The following is an 18,986-nucleotide window of genomic DNA, read 5'->3' on the forward strand; positions in this document are numbered from 1 at the left end:
TGTGGCTCCTGAGACTGTACTCATCACAGACATTTAGCACGGCAGCCATTTTGTGGGCAGAACCTGACATATATAACAAAGCAACTCAGTTCCCAGCCCTAAGGCGAAAACAGCCTTAAAGGGCGGCAAGGCCCACAAAATAGCCTCCTATACAACAAAAGCACCTTAAACGACTACAACTCCCAGAATACTCTGAGCCACAGAACTCCTCCCCCCTTGCCCAGGTGAGCTTAATAGTAGTAATCACTTGCTTTGCCATTTAGTTCCAATGCCAATTCCAAACCATTCCATTTTTTGTTGATTCCCACATATAACATACTCGCTAAAACTTAGAGGACCCAAAGTGCTTTGAAATGGAATGGTTTTAGAATATAACACATACAAAATTGGTCTGTGGATTGATTCCTGACTTTTTTTAGGCTTGGGTGAAAAAAAGGGGGTTTGGGTCGGGGCTGATGCCAGTTTTTTGGATTTTTAAACTTTTTTTTTTTTCTTTTTTTTTCTTTTTTTAAACACAGAGGCAGCTACAAAAATACCAAAGATTATAAAAATATAATATATTACCATCACTATCTCTTAATAATAGAGTAAAATAGAGGGCGGTAAACTAAGCCTTGAGACGTTGTAAAAAAAACAAAAACTGGCATCCTACAAGCCGTCGGCACAGGCAAGGCAATCCACAGCCAAACATAATGATTAACATATAGTAATGCACTATACTAACATATACTATGGTATGGGTTACATGAACCATTTATAAAGTGAAGAGGATATAAAACTAAGAAGAGGTAATAATAAAAAAAAAAAATGGAAGGAAAGAATATAAAGTGACTACATGCAATAGCAAGCAGATTATAGAGACGCCAAGACCGCAAAAAGCAATAGGTGGTTTAGGAAAAACATGGAATAAAAAAAAAATCTAACTAAAAGCCTCTTCTACATTAAAAATGGCTGTTTACACATAAGAAATCAAATTTTAGTACCTCCCCTGGAGACATGTGTCTTGTGTTAATGTCTATTTTTACAACATACAGACATAAACACTTATAATATAAAACTAGCTGATTATAAAAATTCTCTTTTTTTCTAGCACAAACCCCAACGTCGGCTTATGCGAATACTATTTTCTCTTTTTGTGTTTTTTATAAGAGTTTTTTTTAGGGGGGGGGTATTGTTTTAGGTCACAGGTATATAGGTGGAAAAACAAAAAAAAATAAAACAAAAAAACAAAATAATATTTCTTCCCGAAGATATATGTCCATAGGATTGGCTCTCTTCATGGAGGATTATGGGAGAAGTTCATTCCCAGGAGACGTATCCAGACCTCACTTTCCGTAGCCAAAAAGTCAAAAATGTGTTGTTTTTTTTTTTTTGCCCCCCGATCCATAATCAGATGTTCACATCCCTGACGTCGGTTGGGGTGCAGGAAAGATCTGTTTCGTCTATCACGGACTTTGTGTCTGATGAGATATTGATCTGTTGGGATGCGTGACGCAAACTGGACTCTAGGAGCAACTCGATCTGTTCTTGGCAGGCCCGTAAACAGTCCTGGAGAGGGAAGGAAGAAGAAGGACATCTATTAGGATCCATAGTTTTGTCACATTTGTCATCAAAGTATTGAGTTGTTTTTGGTTAGTCTGAATGGAGCGTCATTCATACTCCTCCTCACTATAGTCATCCAATGTGATAGCGAGGGGGGCTCAGGACCCATACTCTAGCGTTCCATAGGGGTCCCAATAGTGGTGGACCCAGTGATCATGAATGCTCTTCGTGGCATAATCCCTTTAAGATCACAGACCGTAAAAAGCTATAGACCAAGAACTCCAAGTCAGTCCAGGGCCTATATGAGAGATGGTTCGCCATTTTCCCTGTTGCTCATAGTGTCCAATCCCAGTTCAGAATGTGAAATGAAAACAGAGCTCTGATTGATTGCTATGGGCAGCAAAGACTGTGGACGAGGTTTAACAAACCAGTGGAGCAGTTGCCCATAGCAACCGATCATATTGCTTCTTTCATTTTCTAAAGACCTCGATTGGTTGCTGTGGGCAACTGCTCCTCCAATCCTTTACATAAGGAAACCCCTAATTTTTTTTTTATTATTTGTACACAATTTTGAATAAACAAGGCCTATAAATCCTAGAATGTGTTCTCATGCATGTTATGAATAAAGTTAATTGATGTGTGGAGCACATTCTGTGCGGTCTTCAATAAACTTTATTTAAAGATAAACCCATGTACACAGAAATTTGATAATAAATTACAAAATCTAGTCACACATATGAAGCTGCATAAGCAAACATGGAAATTTCCATAGCATCCTGACATGCGAATTCACATCGTGACTAATACCTGATAAGAATGGATGAACTATGACCCTTTCCCTTATCTTCTGGACCTGTCCCATCCGTGCTTCATTATTTTGTCCTCTTAGGCCACGTTTCTATACCATTTCTGCATGTATTAAAGGGGGGTATTCTCATCTAGTAAAGATGGCTTCCTGGCCCCCTCCGGTCTTTGTGAGGCCTTTAGAGGTGGTCAGGACGCCATCTTAAAGAGATTGGAATACCCCCTTTTTAATTTACAGGCCCTATTGAACTTATTGGGAATAGGCCTTGTAGTTTATACTGTGAAAATGTGTCCTAAAGCAAGGACGCTGACTACCCCATTGAAGGATATGCCTTTTCCCAACCTGTGGCTCTCTAGGTGTTGCAAAACTATGACTCCCAACATGCCAGAAGAGACGTTGGTAGCAGTTGTGCAACAGCTGAAGGGCCACAGGTTGGGGAACACAGACTGGCTGATAACAGGGGACAATAAAGTTACCCAGCGTAACCCACATCCCGGGTAATTAATACTGAGACAAAGATCTTCCCACCGCATCGGCCTAATAATGGTATCCGAGCCGCCTGGTGACATGTGCGCAGCCCCCACATGAGAGAACTTTGCGGTCAGTGGAAATTGCTTGAGGCAGGGAAACAACGGGGCACTTACTTTACCCTTCACTACTTTCTGCCAAAACATTTTCTGCTTCACTACTCAGATCTTCGCTGCCCACAATGTGCTCAGCCCTAAACCCTCTCTAGATTAATTACACGACTGAAAACTAACTGGCCCTTCCTAATGACTCCTATAGCCGATACACTGTACACCGAAAAGTCAAAAGAGATGGCGGCCATTTTGGAGACTGGATTAAAACTGCCTGAAAAGTGACAGCGGTGAGGCAAGTGGCACGGGGGGCCTCACACCTTGGCCTCATCTCATACTGTCCAGGAGGTTATTTTTAACAATTGCTATAGTAAGCAATCCACAGACGGGTCTAAGTGGTGTTTACCGAGGACGGGTCATGATAACAAGGAGCCGACGGCTTAATGTGGAAAAACAACTTCAGTTCCCGGAAAGAGAAGCAGAATTTGTTGTTTTTCAGCTGAAATGCTTATTGATCAGCGTCCGTCAATGTGTCGGAGGTTATGTTATTGATTAACTACTCTGCCAAATTGAAAGGCTGACTATACGTCTGTTATGGGGCCCAAGATGTCATCAAGGTCTCTTCTCTATGCACCGAATTCTAAAGGTGGGGATGTCACATAGACCCCTATCCTCTTAGGTTAGGTTTAGTCCCTCATAGATAAGCCTGACCGGTGCTTATGCTCATAAGCACATATATGTGAATGGGGTAATACTATATACAGTCTATGGCTAGATATAGAGTACACAGTAGTAGTGAATCCAGTGTTGAGGCCTCATGATATGGATCACTGACTACAGCCCTTGTGTAAGCATCTTGGTCCTTTAAGTCACTGAAGTGCATCACTTAAAGTGTTACCGTCATTTACAGTAACTTTAGACATCTCCAAAGTTACTGATTGCACTGTGTCTCATTCCCGAGACCCTGTGAAATCCGGATATACAGTCGGGAGGAGTGCAAAATCTGACCCAAATTCTGCCTTGTTCGCTTCATTACACTCTATTAAGTTAGAGATTTGGCTGGGAGTTGAGCGCACTACTACGCACCCTCCAGCTGTATCTCCAGATTGTGGCGGGTATCAGGATTGAGACCCAATGCAAGAGTCCCTACAAATCCATCAAAGTGCAAGAGTCCCTACAAATCCATCAAAACACCAACCACTGTAATCTACATTAACCTATTACCATAGCATGACCCTGGCGCCAAGCCAGTCAATCCCTATAGGAACTTACTTACCGGGTCACATTTGATGACTTGTGATAAGAATAGGGTGAGGCGTTGAGAAGAGAAGATGCTGTCTGTGTTCCCCAAATTTAAACCCTGTATGGCGGCGGCTACACTCCCAGCTGCGATCATGGAGGGGGGGTTGGAAATAAACTTTACATCTGCAATGGAGAAAAGAAAAAAGGTTACATAAACTTACATTCATTCATTTTTATTTTTTTTTTAAATAGTGCCACTTTAGTCCGTAGGCAGTGTCTGGTATTGCAGCCTAAATTCATATGGATAACTAAACAAGACCAAATGAAATATCATCAATAGGCACAGTAATATAGGAAATGTAATAGCGGCACCATTTATAAATTATATGCGGCGCTATTTAGATTACGGGCACAATCTTTACTGTACACTGTACTGCTAAGGTGCCCGGCCGAAGAACCTTAGGCAGATGTCAGATTGTCTTCTAATAGTTTAATCCAACAAAGTGTTCTAACAAGCTTGTCCCCCGATGGTGCCCCCTGCTCTGGGTACAGTAGAAGTCATGTAACACAATCAAGTCACTTTTGCTTCCTTGCACAAAAGAATTCACTCTGTGCGGCTTTTCAAAGTGACCTGGTAATGCTCTCCCCTCTCCCGGGCACATTACAGCCGCCGCCGCTTCCAGGATTAAGGGCATGAATTGTTTCTGGGCTTCCCAAATTGACAGCAAGCAGTTAGTAATAAATATCTGGGCGCTTTCACAAACCGGCAATTGCCTATTTCAACCAAGATCACACCTTTTAGAAATCCTTTGTCACCCTCTAGCTGCCAGTCACTGGCCGTCATCCATCATGACAACAGAGGCTCAATGAAATGTGCCAGAGCTAAGTGCCTGGGGTCCCAACACAGGCGACACTCGGCTCCATTCTGCTGTGACACAATGGTGCCAGGACACTGGGACCCCGTCCAAGCTGCATTGCTGTAGGTCTATACAAAGCCAGTCTCGTGTTTCCTGAAGAGGCCGGACTGCCCCATTCAGCAGCCTTGCCATTCTCTCCGGAATAATCCACATTTTTTAAAGCCTTTCTCCCTCCCTTGCTTTTTTTTTCTTCTGGGTTTAGAAGCAGCAGATTGCAAGCAGCAAATCACGGCAGAAGAACAACTCAGGCCTGATCTAATATTGAACCAATTTTTACTGGGACTGGGATTATACCAGTAAAATTTAGGGGAAATCGGAGCTTATCCCCTCAATGGAGAAAAAGTGGCGCCATTGTGCCCAATGGCGTTTTATTCATCAGGCTCCCCTTAGGATTAGCTCATCTCCTATCACACAGGGTAAATACACACTTCCTCCCACAGACTCTCTGCCAGGCCCAGGACACCCAGGAACAGCTTTGGGGGATGTAGAGTTGAAAGGCCCATCCACTGCTGAACTGTTTGCAAAGTCATTTGTGAAGTTTGTTTTAGGAACCTGCTTTGAAAAATGAACTGTTGACACAAAGCACCGACAGCTCTTCTCTATGTTATGCGCTGTTTATTTACCGTTCCTTTAAGTCCTTGGATAAAATAATGAACTGCCGGCTTCATTAATCACAGTGGGCCGAGCACCTAGAAAGAGTAAAGGGTAACCCTTTGTAGGACTTGACCTCCGCCGATGTCTCTCTATTGAAGTCACAAACATGGCTGCCTACGTATGGCCATACATTCTCTTCAAAACATTCCCATAGGTGAATTTAGAAAGTGTACTATGTGAGAAGCTCATGCACCATCTGAGAAATTTATGAACCATCTAAGAATGTCACGCACCATCTAAGTCCATGCACCATCTCAGAAGTGCACGCATCATCTAAGTAACATATGCACCACCCAAGAAGCTCATAAGTCATATAAAAAAGTTATGCACCATCTAAGAGGTCCATGCACCATCTAAAAAGTTCATGTACTGTCTATGAAGCTCATTCTAAGAACCTCATGCACCACCTGAAAAGTCTAAACACCATATAAAAATCTAATTAACCATCTAAGAAGTCAATACACCATCTAAAAATTGAATGTACCATCTATAAATCTCCTTTCAGGAAGCCCATACACCATGTAAGATGCACCATCTAAAAAAATCATGCACCATCTAAGAAACTCATGCACTAAGAAGGCCATGCACCATCTAAAGGTTCATGTACCATCTATGAAGCTCATGTGCCATCTGCGAAGTCTATACACTATCTAAGAAGCTTATACACCATCTAAAAAGCTGTTGCACCATTGAAGAAGTTCATGTACCATCTATAAAGCCAATTTTAAGAAGCTTATGCACCATTTAAGTACTCCAAGTGCCAGGTAAGAAACTAAAACACCATCTAAGAAGTTTATGTACCATCTAAGAAACTAATTTTAAGAAACTTTTGCACCATCTAAGCAACCTATCTACAATCTATATACAATCTAAAAATCCCATGCACCATCCACAAAGTCCATACACCATCCAAGGAGCTAAATTTAAGAAACTCTTGCACCAACTAAGTAACTCACCCCCATATCATTAAGTTTGTGCATAATAGGGAGTGAGAATTGAGTTCAATAGAAATTCCTATTGTCTTGCAAGACACTTTCTCTAGTTTACTCCCTTGTTCACACTGTCACTATCCTATGTTCAAGCCAATCACTGGGGGTCTTGCAACTGGGAGAGTCAGCAGGGGGGCTGGGGGGGTCACAATAGTATTATAGGCAGCTCAACAAAACCAATGGGCGTCTATTGTTTCCAGTTGGCGCTTGGGGCCCTCCAGGCCTAATAACTAACAGTTTTATTATTTTTTTTTTTTTTTAAATATTTAAAATTAAATATAAATATTTAAAATTTTACGTAAATATTTGTTATTTTATCTCGAAATAGCGGCAGTGAGATGGGAGGCCTCCATTACAAGCTATATGGGATGTCTAGGGGATGACTACTCCAGATGAGCGGCACGTCCAAGCTATTTTTTCCATTGAGGATGGAATAATCCGGGCAGAGACCACTAATTTTAGCATATTAATCAAGGGGGCCCCAACCCTGCAATTGGAGTGTGTCAGTATTGTCAGACTCCATTGCTTCATCTTGCGCTATTGAACGCTCAGGAACAAGAGAGAAGCGCTGAGATGAATTGAACCTGACACGGGCACAAAAGAGAAGGGGCCTACACACATCCCCGGCAGCCTATCTGAGACTTCATCCAAAAAGAATAAACAAGTTCAGCGTTGATAAAGAAAAGAGTGCCAGCCACCCTGAAGGGACACAAAGCAGCGCTCAGGCTGTGCAACGCTAAGGGAGGGGGGTAGGGAGGGGAGATTCCCATTTTACTCGAGTAACCCCCCCCCCTCCCCTTCTCCTGTAAAAGGAGCCATTCCATCCGTCTGAGAGACATGAATGAAAATCCTTTCATGCAGCCAAATCAAACTTGAAGACATCAATCATGGCAAGAAGAGGCAACAGGCGGGAACTGGCCTCATAACTCAATGTGAAGGTGTGCGCCCAAGTCTGTGTGTGCTGCACGCTGCTGCTTCCCGCGTTTGTTTAGACAGCACGCGGGACACAATCACCGGCCCTTTATTAGACAAGCCCGGGCCTCAATGAAAGGTTAAAGATTCCGCATTTTGGCGGCACATGTCAGAGAGAAAAAAAAAATCTATTCTCTATACAAGTCTGTGTGTCCCTCTGAAATCTGGACCGACTTCTGGGGACTGAGATGTGGAGTGACTAACAATAGATAGATAGATAGGAGAGATAGATAGATAGATAGATAGATAGATAGGAGATAGATAGATAGATAGATAGATAGATAGATAGATAGATAGATAGATAGAAGATAGATAGATGGGAGATAGATAGATAGATAGATAGATAGATAGATAGATAGATAGATAGATAGGAGATAGATAGAAAGGAGATAGATAGATAGATAGATAGATAGATAGATAGGAGATAGATAGATAGATAGATAGATAGGAGATAGATAGATAGATAGATAGATAGATAGATAGATAGATAGATAGATAGGAGATAGATAGATAGAAAGGAGATATATAGGAGATAGATAGATAGATAGATAGATAGATAGATAGGAGATAGATAGATAGATAGATAGATATGAGATAGATAGATAGAAAGGAGATAGATAGATAGATAGATAGATAGGAGATAGATAGGAGATAGATAGATAGATAGATAGATAGGAGATAGATAGATAGAAAGGAGATATATAGGAGATAGATAGGAGATAGATAGGAGATAGATAATAGATAGATAGGAGATAGATAGATAGATAGAAAGGAGATATATAGGAGATAGATAGATAGATAGATAGATAGATAGGAGATAGATAGATAGGAGATAGATAGGAGATAGATAATCGATAGATAGGAGATAGATAGATAGATAGGAGATAGATAGATAGATAGATAGATAGATAGATAGATAGATAGATAGAAGATAGATACATAGATAGATAGGAGATAGATACATAGATAGATAGATAGATAGATAGATAGGAAATAGATAGATAGATAGATAGATAGATAGATAATAGATATAGTCTCTGTTTTACAGATTACAGTCCATCACATCCACTACTTCCCCCATCATCTATTGGGAGTAATCCACCACTCACTAGCAGACTATAGAAGTAATATACAGCACCAAAGCGGAGAGAGCATTGTATACATAGCCATAGCAGTAACACATATGAGCCATCACTTTAAAGAATCCAGATAGTAATGATAATATGACACCAGCAAACATCTGTCCATCCACTGCAGAACTGCCCCTGTCACCCCATGCTGGGAGTTGTAGTTCTGCAGCTTCTCTATATATCACCAGTGTGCTTTGTGTACACAACCCATTCATTTGTGACTGAATCAGATTCAGCAACTTCACTGGAGCCTTGGCAAAATGATGACGACGTGTGCAACTTAGCCTGAAACAACAGGGAAACAGATCAAAGTACCGGAATCTTAACAAGCCAGCCGGCAACCTTTGAACTGCTTGTGCATTCAGCAGGTTCACTGGTCAGAGCTACACAAAACAGGTCACCCTGGCCGGGGCGAGGCTGGGTAACAACACGCTCCACACAGTAGTGCTGCAGGGCAATGCCAGAAAGAGCTGCAGCACTCAGGGGGTTAACCTAAACATACATGATCTCAATTACGCTTCATTGGACTCATCCGGTCCCATCAGATCATGTGTGACTGACATGGTTATTTGGCACCTAGAATGCCCAAGCATGTTTAGTGACATTCCTAGGAGGTGGCGGCGGAGAGGAGGGGGGGGATGGGGGGGCATGACCGGTTTGTCACTTTTAACAGGACACAACAACCATACAAGCCATAAATCATTAACGCACATAGGGTAAAGCAAAGGTTCCACATGAGACGCCCGACACTGGAGGCAAAGTATGCCGATTATGCGACTCACGTGCTATTCGCCGAGACTCGAAATAGAGGTTAAGTTCATTTGTTATGGGTGATAACATAGGAACTGGATACAATGTATCAAGATTTATCTATATTATCTCTATCTACACTTAAAGGGGCTGCTCAAAAAATAAAAAAAAATTGCAATCTTACATAAGATCTATAGATTAGTCAGGCAACACATGAGTCAGTGTGCGGTTTACACCGGCAGAAGCGTGACTTCTGGCATACGGCACAAAGCATTAGCTGTGCATCTAGCGGAGATGTCAGCGGCAGACGTCAGCGGTGGGTGTCAGTTTCAGGAACACGGTTAGGAGTGTGCGGCTGCACAGAGTCTCAGCGCTGACCATTAGCACACAATGATATGCTTGGCTGAACTGACAACTGGGCCCCGGCGTTACAATGCTGCTTATTTATCCCATGCACAATGTGTGGCTTCCAGTTGGCAAAACAACAGTGGCGCGGCGCCGATCAATGCCAATCAGATGCAATTAAAGCCGCGGCCTGGACTTGGATATTGCTCATTACACATTCAGCTCTGCTACATCAGCTGCACGTGACTTTTCTGTATATTATTATGTAAGGAATTTTCCGCTATAACTTACCTTTTCCAGCACATTTTTTTTAACCCCCTTATAGTCAGTAATCCACAATACAACATGGGGGGGTGGGGGGGTTTACACGTGCAAATAGGTTCTTTGAATTTACAGTAACAGTGGTAATGGGAGGGTGAGCATCAGCCTTATAACACCCGTACCTGTAGCACAGAGAGCCACAAAAGTCTGGGCGTGTTTGCGGATGATCTGCTTGGTGTCGTCAGTCAGTGACATTTTGTCAAGAAAATGTTCAATAAAGTCATGAGGCGTCACAGAGGCCATGTCCCACTTCAGCTTGTTCAGTATTAACAGTTCCATGATCTGTAGGGAGGGAAGGTGGCGAGAGAGACAAAGGGTTAGGTCAACCAAAGCAGGTATATCGATGATGTACACAGACATAGTATATAGCTATAGACGTCTGACGACATGTAGGGTATAAAAATGGCCAAAAATCTATATATTATCTACAAGTACATAGACGATGTACCAGACGCAGTATATAGCTATAGACGTCTGACAACATGTAAAGTATAAAAAATGGGCAAAAATCAACACATTATGTGCAGGTATATAGATGATGTATACTGACATAGTATATAGCTATAGACGTCTGACAACATGTAGGGTATAAAAAATGGTGAAAAATCAACATATTATCTACAGATATATCGATGATGTACTCTAATATTATATATAGCTGTAAACATCTGACATGTTCCTTACTATGTCCAGAAAAAGTTCCAAAAATGAACATACTATCTACATATAGCTAGATACAGCAGGTATATAGATGATGCACACCGACATATAAAAACATGCATGATATCTAGAATAGCAAGTATGTATCGATGATGACTAAAATAGATAATAGACATTGACCTAATATAATCTCCAGCTGCTATGGAACTACAACTCCCAGCAGCTCTATATTAACTATAGATTGCCCTCAAACAGTGTTCTTCAACTGGTGGCTCTAAAACTGTTGCAAAACGACACCTCTTAGGATATGATGAGGGTTGTAGTTCAGCAACAGCTGGAAAACCACATTTTAGAGTACAAGGCACCGCTGCAGTTTAACCCTTGTCCTCTAGAGGGCGCCAAATCCAAAGAGAACGCCCCCTGCATGTGGTAGAAGCGTGGTAGATAAATGTTACATTGTTCATGATTTCATAGGAAATTGCATTATACGCTCTTTTTTTTTTTTTATTCCCTTTTTTGCACGAGGCATTGTGACCAACCGCAAATAACCGCAGCGCAACCCTCTACGCTGACCTAGAAAAACGGCCTCTCCAAAAAAAGGCACAAAAAGCCCCATTTACGGCACAAAGGGGGCTCCTAAACATATGTACAGTAAACAGGAAATTACCAGTAACTCCTCCGGCCTGATGGAATTATCTGTGTAAATACAGAGTTTCTCCGCAGTTAAAGGGATGGTCTCCTTCATTTTGGACGCCAGAAACATGCACGTCGCCCCCAGCAGTTGTAATCTGTTTTTCTTTAGCGGCTCCACGGAAAGGAATCTATCCAAATAGTTCATGGCGAGTGGGAAAACTTCTTCTTCACACTTTTGTTCCTCGCAGACCTGGGTTGGGGGGGGGGGGGTGTAGAGGGGGACAAGTTGGTAACACTGGTTAGAATGGGATTGTCTCATATACACATAGAAAGAGACATGGCAAACTCATCTCTGCAACTTTGTAATTTTGATACAAACTGATACATTGTAAACAAAACAATTCTAAAGAGTTGTGAACAAAAACAAAAAAAATTCTAATGAATTGTAAACAAAAAATTCTAAAGAATTGTGAACAAAAATTGTAAAAAAAAATCTAATGAATTGTAAACAAAAAATTCGAGTGAATTGTAAACAAAAAAATAATAATTCTAATGAATTGTAAACAAAAAATTCTAATAAATTGTAAACAAAAAAAAAAATTCTAATGAATTGTAAACAAAAACATTACAAATATTTGACAAAAAACTTCTCTCCCTGCCCTGACTTGTACTGGAACATGCAGATTTTATTACAGGAGAGGGCAGTTTTTTTTTAGGGACTACTTGGGGGTCCTTATTCCTCTAAGGAACCCTAAACGTGGCACTGTGGGTCTTGTAGACGTGTACTGCATTTATTGAGTGATACCTGAAGAAGGGCAAAGAGGTGACCCCCCCCCCATCCCAAGGGCCCTTATTACTTTAGGACTAGGACTTGACCACCCACCCAGACCTCCAGAGGTGGAACCTTCTAGAAGTTGAGCCCCTGCTCTAGGTGGTGGAGATGCACCAACCTCCAGCATCCATGTGGCCACGATCTTCCTCATGTAGGGCAGGATCTCCTTCTGCACACACTTGAAGTAGTTGACTGAGGGGCAGCAGTTCTCCTCGGCTTTGAGCATAGTCTGCAGCACCCTCTCAGTCAGTAGGTTCCTGTCCAGATGGGCTCTCCTGATGGTGTCCACCTCACAGCAGAGCAGCTCCATGTCCTGTGAGAGTCCTGTGCCGGTGTGTGTGAGTGCTGTGCCCCTTCCCTGCAGGAGCCTGTGCTGCTCTCTGCCCCGGATCACAGAAGAGAGGGAATGAGAGAATAAGAAAGAGGAGCAGGGGCCTGGCTGAGCTTAAACATGGCCCAGAGTCCTCCTCCTCCTCCTCCTCCTCAACAATGATGATGCCTGGGGGAGGAGGAGGAGGAGGAGGAGGCAGCACCAGCAGCTTAATAGAGATATACCCCTAGTGGGAGACAAAGCACTGCAGCCGGGGAGCTGGGCATTGTGCACACTGCCTGGATATATAGTGCCTGTATACAGTGCCCATGTGCACACTGCCTGTATATATAGTGCCTGTATATAGTGCCCATGTGCACACTGCCTGTATATACTGCCTGTATATAGTGCCCATGTGCACACTGCCTGTATATACTGCCTGTATATAGTGCCCATGTGCACACTGCCTGGATATACTGCCTGTATACAGTGCCCATGTGCACACTGCCTGTATATAGTGCCTGTATATAGTGCCCATGTGCACACTGCCTGTATATACTGCCCATGTGCACACTGCCTGTATATAGTGCCTGTATATACTGCCCATGTGCACACTGCCTGTATATAGTGCCTGTATATAGTGCCCATGTGCACACTGCCTGAAAATATACTGCCTGTATACAGTGCCCATGTGCACACTGCCTGTATATACTGCCTGTATACAGTGCCCATGTGCACACTGCCTGTATATACTGCCTGTATATAGTGCCCATGTGCATACTGCCTGTGTATAGTGCCCATGTGCACACTGCCTGGATATATAGTGCCTGTATATAGTGCCCATGTGCATACTGCCTGTGTATACTGCCTGTATATAGTGCCCATGTGCACACTGCCTGGATATATAGTGCCTGTATATAGTGCCCATGTGCACACTGCCTGGATATATAGTGCCTGTATATAGTGCCCATGTGCATACTGCCTGTATATAGTGCCCATGTGCACACTGCCTGTATACAGTGCCCATGTGCACACTGCCTGTATATACTGCCCATGTGCATACTGCTTGTATATACTGCCTGTGTGCATACTGCCTGTATATACTGCCCGTGTGCACACTGCCTGTATGTAGTGCCCATGTGCATACTGCCTGTATACAGTGCCCATGTGCATACTGCCTGTATATACTGCCCATGTGCACACTGCCTGTATATAGTGCCCATGTGCATATTGCCTGTATACAGTGCTCATGTGCATACTGCCTGTATATACTGCCCATGTGCACACTGCCTGTATATAGTGCCTGTATATAGTGCCCATGTGCACACTGCCTGGATATATAGTGCCTGTATATACTGCCCATGTGCACACTGCCTGTATATAGTGCATGTATATAGTGCCCATGTGCACACTGCCTGTATATACTGCCCATGTGCACACTGCCTGTGTATAGTGCCCATGTGCACACTGCCTGTATATAGTGCCTGTATATAGTGCCCATGTGCACACTGCCTGTATATACTGCCCATGTGCACACTGCCTGTGTATAGTGCCCATGTGCATACTGCCTGTATATAGTGCCCATGTGCACACTGCCTGTATATAGTGCCCATGTGCACACTGCCTGTATATAGTGCCCATGTGCACACTGCCTGTATATAGTGCCCATGTCCATACTGCCTGTATATACTGCCCATGTGCACACTGACTGTATATACTGCCCATGTGCACACTGCCTGTATATACTGCCCATGTGCACACTGACTGTATATACTGCCCATGTGCACACTGACTGTATATACTGCCCATGTGCACACTGACTGTATATACTGCCCATGTGCATACTGCCTGTATATAGTGCCCATGTGCATACTGCCTGTATATAGTGCCCATGTGCATACTGCCTGTATATAGTGCCCATGTGCATACTGCTTGTATATACTGCCTGTGTGCACACTGCCTGTGTATATACTGTCCATGCACACCCTGACTTAGTGTATACTCTCTATGCACACTGTGCCTCTATATACTGCCCATGTGCAGCCTGTCTGAATATAGTGCCGGTATATACTGTCCATTAATACCCTGACTGTATATAGTGCCCATATAGTGCCTGTATATACTGTCCATGAATACCCTGACTGTATATAGTGCCCATATAGTGCCTGTATATACTGTCCATGAATACCCTGACTGTATATAGTGCCCATATAGTGCCTGTATATACTGTCCATGAATACCCTGACTGTATATAGTGCCCATATAGTGCCTGTATATAGTGTCCATGAATACCCCTGCCTATGAACAACATGCTTGTATATACCATCTATGTACACTGTGCCTGTATATAGTGTGTCTGTCTATACTCTCCATGTGCGCTCTGCCTGTATATATTGTCCATACACACTCACTCTCCATGTGCGGTGTGCCTGTATATATGTGCAGTGCGCCTATAGATTTTTGTGCACTGTGCTTGTATATATTGTCCATGAACATCCTGCTTATATATACTGTGTACTGTGCCCCCCTGCTTGTATATATTGTCCATGAACATCCTGCTTGTATATACTGTGTATTGTGCCCCCTGCTTGTATATACTGTGTATTGTGCCCCCTGCTTGTATATACTGTGTTTTGTATAACTTGTCTGTATATACTGTGCATTGTGCAGCCTGCCTTTATATACTGTCTATTGAGAACTCTTCCTTTTTATATAGTGTATTGTATACCCTGCCTGTATATACTGTGCATTGTGCAGCCTGCCTGTGTATATTGTGTATCCTGCCTGTATACTATACTATGTGCACCCAGACAGTATATACTATCCATGTATACCCTGCCTGTATATACCATACATTGTGCACCCAGCCTGTATATACCATCCATGTATACCCTGCCTGTATACTATACATTGTGCACCCAGCCTGTATATACCATCCATGTATACCCTATCTGTATACTATACATTGTGCACCCAGCCTGTAGATACTATCCATGTATACCCTGCCTGTATACTATACATTGTGCACCCAGCCTGTATATACTATCCATATATACCCTGCCTGTATACTATACATTGTGCACCCAGCCTGTATATACTATCCATGTATACCTTGCCTGTATACTATACATTGTGTACCCAGCCTGTATATACTATCCATATATACCCTGCCTGTATACTATACATTGTGCACCCAGGGTGTATATACTATCCATGTATACCCTGCCTGTATACTATACATTGTGCACCCAGGGTGTATATACTATCCATGTATACCCTGCCTGTATACTATACATTGTGCACCCAGGGTGTATATACTATCCATGTATACCCTGCCTGTATACTATACATTGTGCACCCAGGGTGTATATACTATCCATGTATACCCTGCCTGTATACTATACATTGTGCACCCAGCTTGTATATACCATCCATGTATACCCTATCTGTATACTATACATTGTGCACCCAGCCTGTATATACTATCCATGTATACCCTGCCTGTACACTATACATTGTGCACCCAGCTTGAATATACTATCCATATATACCCTGCCTGTATACTATACATTGTGCACCCAGCCTGTATATACTATCCATGTATACCTTGCCTGTATACTATATATTGTGCACCCAGCCTGTATATACTATCCATGTATACCCCTGCCTGTATATACCATACATTGTACACCCAGCCTGTATATACTATCCATATATACCCTGCCTGTATACTATACATTGTGCACCCAGCCTGTATATACTATCCATGTATACCCTGCCTGTATACTATACATTGTGCACCCAGCCTGTATATACTATCCATGTATACCCCTGCCTGTATATACCATACATTGTACACCCAGCCTGTATATACTATCCATATATACCCTGCCTGTATACTATACATTGTGCACCCAGGGTGTATAGACTGCAATAACCGTGCCTATATACGCAGGTACAGGGCTCATAATCTTAACGTGTTTTCACTTTATGGATTTCTGACGCCTACACAAACAGAACTGGCGGAGACAGGTTACTGACTCCTTACATAAAGGTGATGTGGTCTAAAGCCGATGCAGCAGAGCTGGTTCTGTCATTCGGTGCTACAACCGACTGCCACAACATGAATGCAATGAGTGTATATAGGCAGAGAACACACTGCACTCTGCTACATCAGCCCTACCACGCCAGCAGTTATAGATGTAGCAGAGCAGGCTGAATGCGACCACATGTCAAACTCATCTCTGCTACCTACATCCCCATACCGAGCTATTCCATCTCCCGCTTTAGTATAGAGTCCTATTGTGGGTGCATCATGTGAAGCGAGCGCGTGTGTGTGTGTGGTTGCAGGAAGGAAGTCAGACTTCTCTGTTTCATTATTTTGTGAATGAGATGGAGCAGTTTTAATGGCTCCTCCTCCTCCAGAGCTGCATTCATCTTCTGGAGGTGAATTTTTTTTATTATCATTCCCGTGTCTTCTAAGATCGCCCACAGTCACGGCGCCCTCTGCGCTCAGGCGACAAGTTCCTGCAAAACAACCTACAGTCAGCTCATTGTTGGAGCTTTCACCTTCCACACCCTGCAGAGATATGTGTCATGTATGCAACCACTGCAGACTTCCCGCAACCCCTGCCTGACAGCACTATACATGGCGGCTGCCTCATTCTTCTATCTGTCACTGGGAAAGCTGGGTCACCACCATTATAACTTAAAGGGGCTCTCATATCTTATCCGCTCACTCCAAACTGGGCCTCCCAGCTTTCCTATAACCCCCATAGAACGGCCATTGCATTGGTAACTATGCATGATGTGGCTTTTATGGTCCTCATATGACCACGTTAAAGATTCTTTCATAAAACGCGTCGCCGCTTATCACACCCTGACTACTTTATTTCCTGCCTGATACAATCCTGGTTGCACCACTACCTGGTGATCACCTTGAAGGTCACTGTGAGGATACAGCCATACTGACGCGTTTTAGGTGATCCCACCTCCCTCTCTTTCCTTAACTCCAAACTATGGGCAAGAAACAATAGCTTAATAAGGAATTGTTACTTTATTGCATACAACACACTAAAGTGCTAAGCAGACCCCTGATATAGACGCATTTCGAGCTAATGCATCCAATGTACTGCCTCTACCTAGAACACATGGCCATGTTCCTGCTTATGCATGGGTCCAATGGTGCATATTGTATACAACACACTAAAGTACTAAGCAGACCCCTGATATAGATGCGTTTCGAGTCCATGCATCCAATGTACTGCCTTTACCTAGCACACATGGCCATGTTACTGCTTATGCATGGGTCCAATTGTGCATATCGCTTACAAACCCTAAAGTACTAAGCAGACCCCTGACAGACGCGTTTTGAGCTAATGCATCCAATGTACTGCCTCTACCTAACACATATGGCCATGTTCCTGCTTATGCATGGGGCCAATGGTGCATATTGCATACAACACACTAAAGTACTAAGGAGACCCCTGACATTGACGCGTTCCGAGCCCATGCATCCAATATACTGCCTTTACCTAGTACACATGACCCTTTTACTGCTTATGCATGGATCCAATGGTGCATATTGCATACAACACACTAAAGTACTAAGCAGAATCCTGACATAGACGCGTTTCAAGCCTATGTACCCAATATACTGCCTCTACCAAGTACACATAACCCTTTTACTGCTTATGCATGGATCCAATGGTGCATATTGTATACATGTCTTGAAACGCTCTGCCATACCTTACCCTACGTATATTGCTAACCTATATACCATATAAGTTTTCCAATGAATTACAGTAAGTCTATAAATCCGACCTCGCAGTCCTATGCAAAACTAAGCAAAATGAAGGTGGCCGGGGATGGGCGCAGCTGTGGGTAAACTTTTGCTGTGTACTGTAGTTGTCACTGTAGGTTTTGCCTATTGGATTCCTGAGTGTGGAAGCTGTGTTATCAGAGGATAAGGATTAGTTATCAGGGTGTGTGAGCCCCCCCCCCTCCCTCCTCCACCCCCTGTGTGTGGTCACACATTACAATGATGAAGGGAACTCCCTATAATGGAGGGGCAGTTCTAGGAACACTCATCACTCCCTACCGCCAATGGCAGAGCAGATCTGTTACCAGGCAGATCTCACAAGGGAACAACTCTGCAAGAAACAGGCTCAGCAAAAGGCTACAAAGTCTCAGGAAGAGGCTTTCTAATTGTGTCTGTTTACATAGCAAGATACCAGGAGGGCTGGGGGTGGGGGGCGACGCATGCATGAGCTCCGAAAACTTATCACCATCTACCCTATGTAGAGT

The 18,986-nt window shown here is 43.0% G+C and overlaps 1 protein-coding gene across 1 annotated transcript; it reads right to left on the reverse strand.

Moving 5' to 3' along the window:
* Positions 1–1,211: 1,211 nt before the first annotated feature.
* Positions 1,212–12,770, reverse strand: CCND1 (cyclin D1). Its single transcript, XM_069965212.1, has 5 exons — positions 12,489–12,770; positions 11,573–11,788; positions 10,368–10,527; positions 4,202–4,350; positions 1,212–1,548 (listed from the first exon to the last, which is right to left on the reverse strand). The coding sequence occupies exons 1-5, from the start codon at positions 12,678–12,680 to the stop codon at positions 1,390–1,392; spliced, it is 876 nt and encodes a 291-aa protein (XP_069821313.1). The 5' UTR covers positions 12,681–12,770; the 3' UTR covers positions 1,212–1,389.
* Positions 12,771–18,986: the final 6,216 nt, after the last annotated feature.

The sequence above is a fragment of the Dendropsophus ebraccatus genome, chromosome 4, assembly GCF_027789765.1.
Source record: "Dendropsophus ebraccatus isolate aDenEbr1 chromosome 4, aDenEbr1.pat, whole genome shotgun sequence".
Taxonomy (NCBI): Eukaryota; Metazoa; Chordata; class Amphibia; order Anura; family Hylidae; genus Dendropsophus; species Dendropsophus ebraccatus.

Coding starts and splice junctions, on each gene's coding strand:
- CCND1 (XM_069965212.1), bottom strand. CDS start 12,680: ATGGAGCTGCTCTGCTGTGAGGTGGACACCATCAGGAGAGCCCATCTG. Junction 11,789..12,488: donor TGGCCACATGGATGCTGGAG/GTTGGTGCATCT, acceptor CCCCCAACCCAG/GTCTGCGAGGAACAAAAGTG. Junction 10,528..11,572: donor TCAGGCCGGAGGAGTTACTG/GTAATTTCCTGT, acceptor CCCTCCCTACAG/ATCATGGAACTGTTAATACT.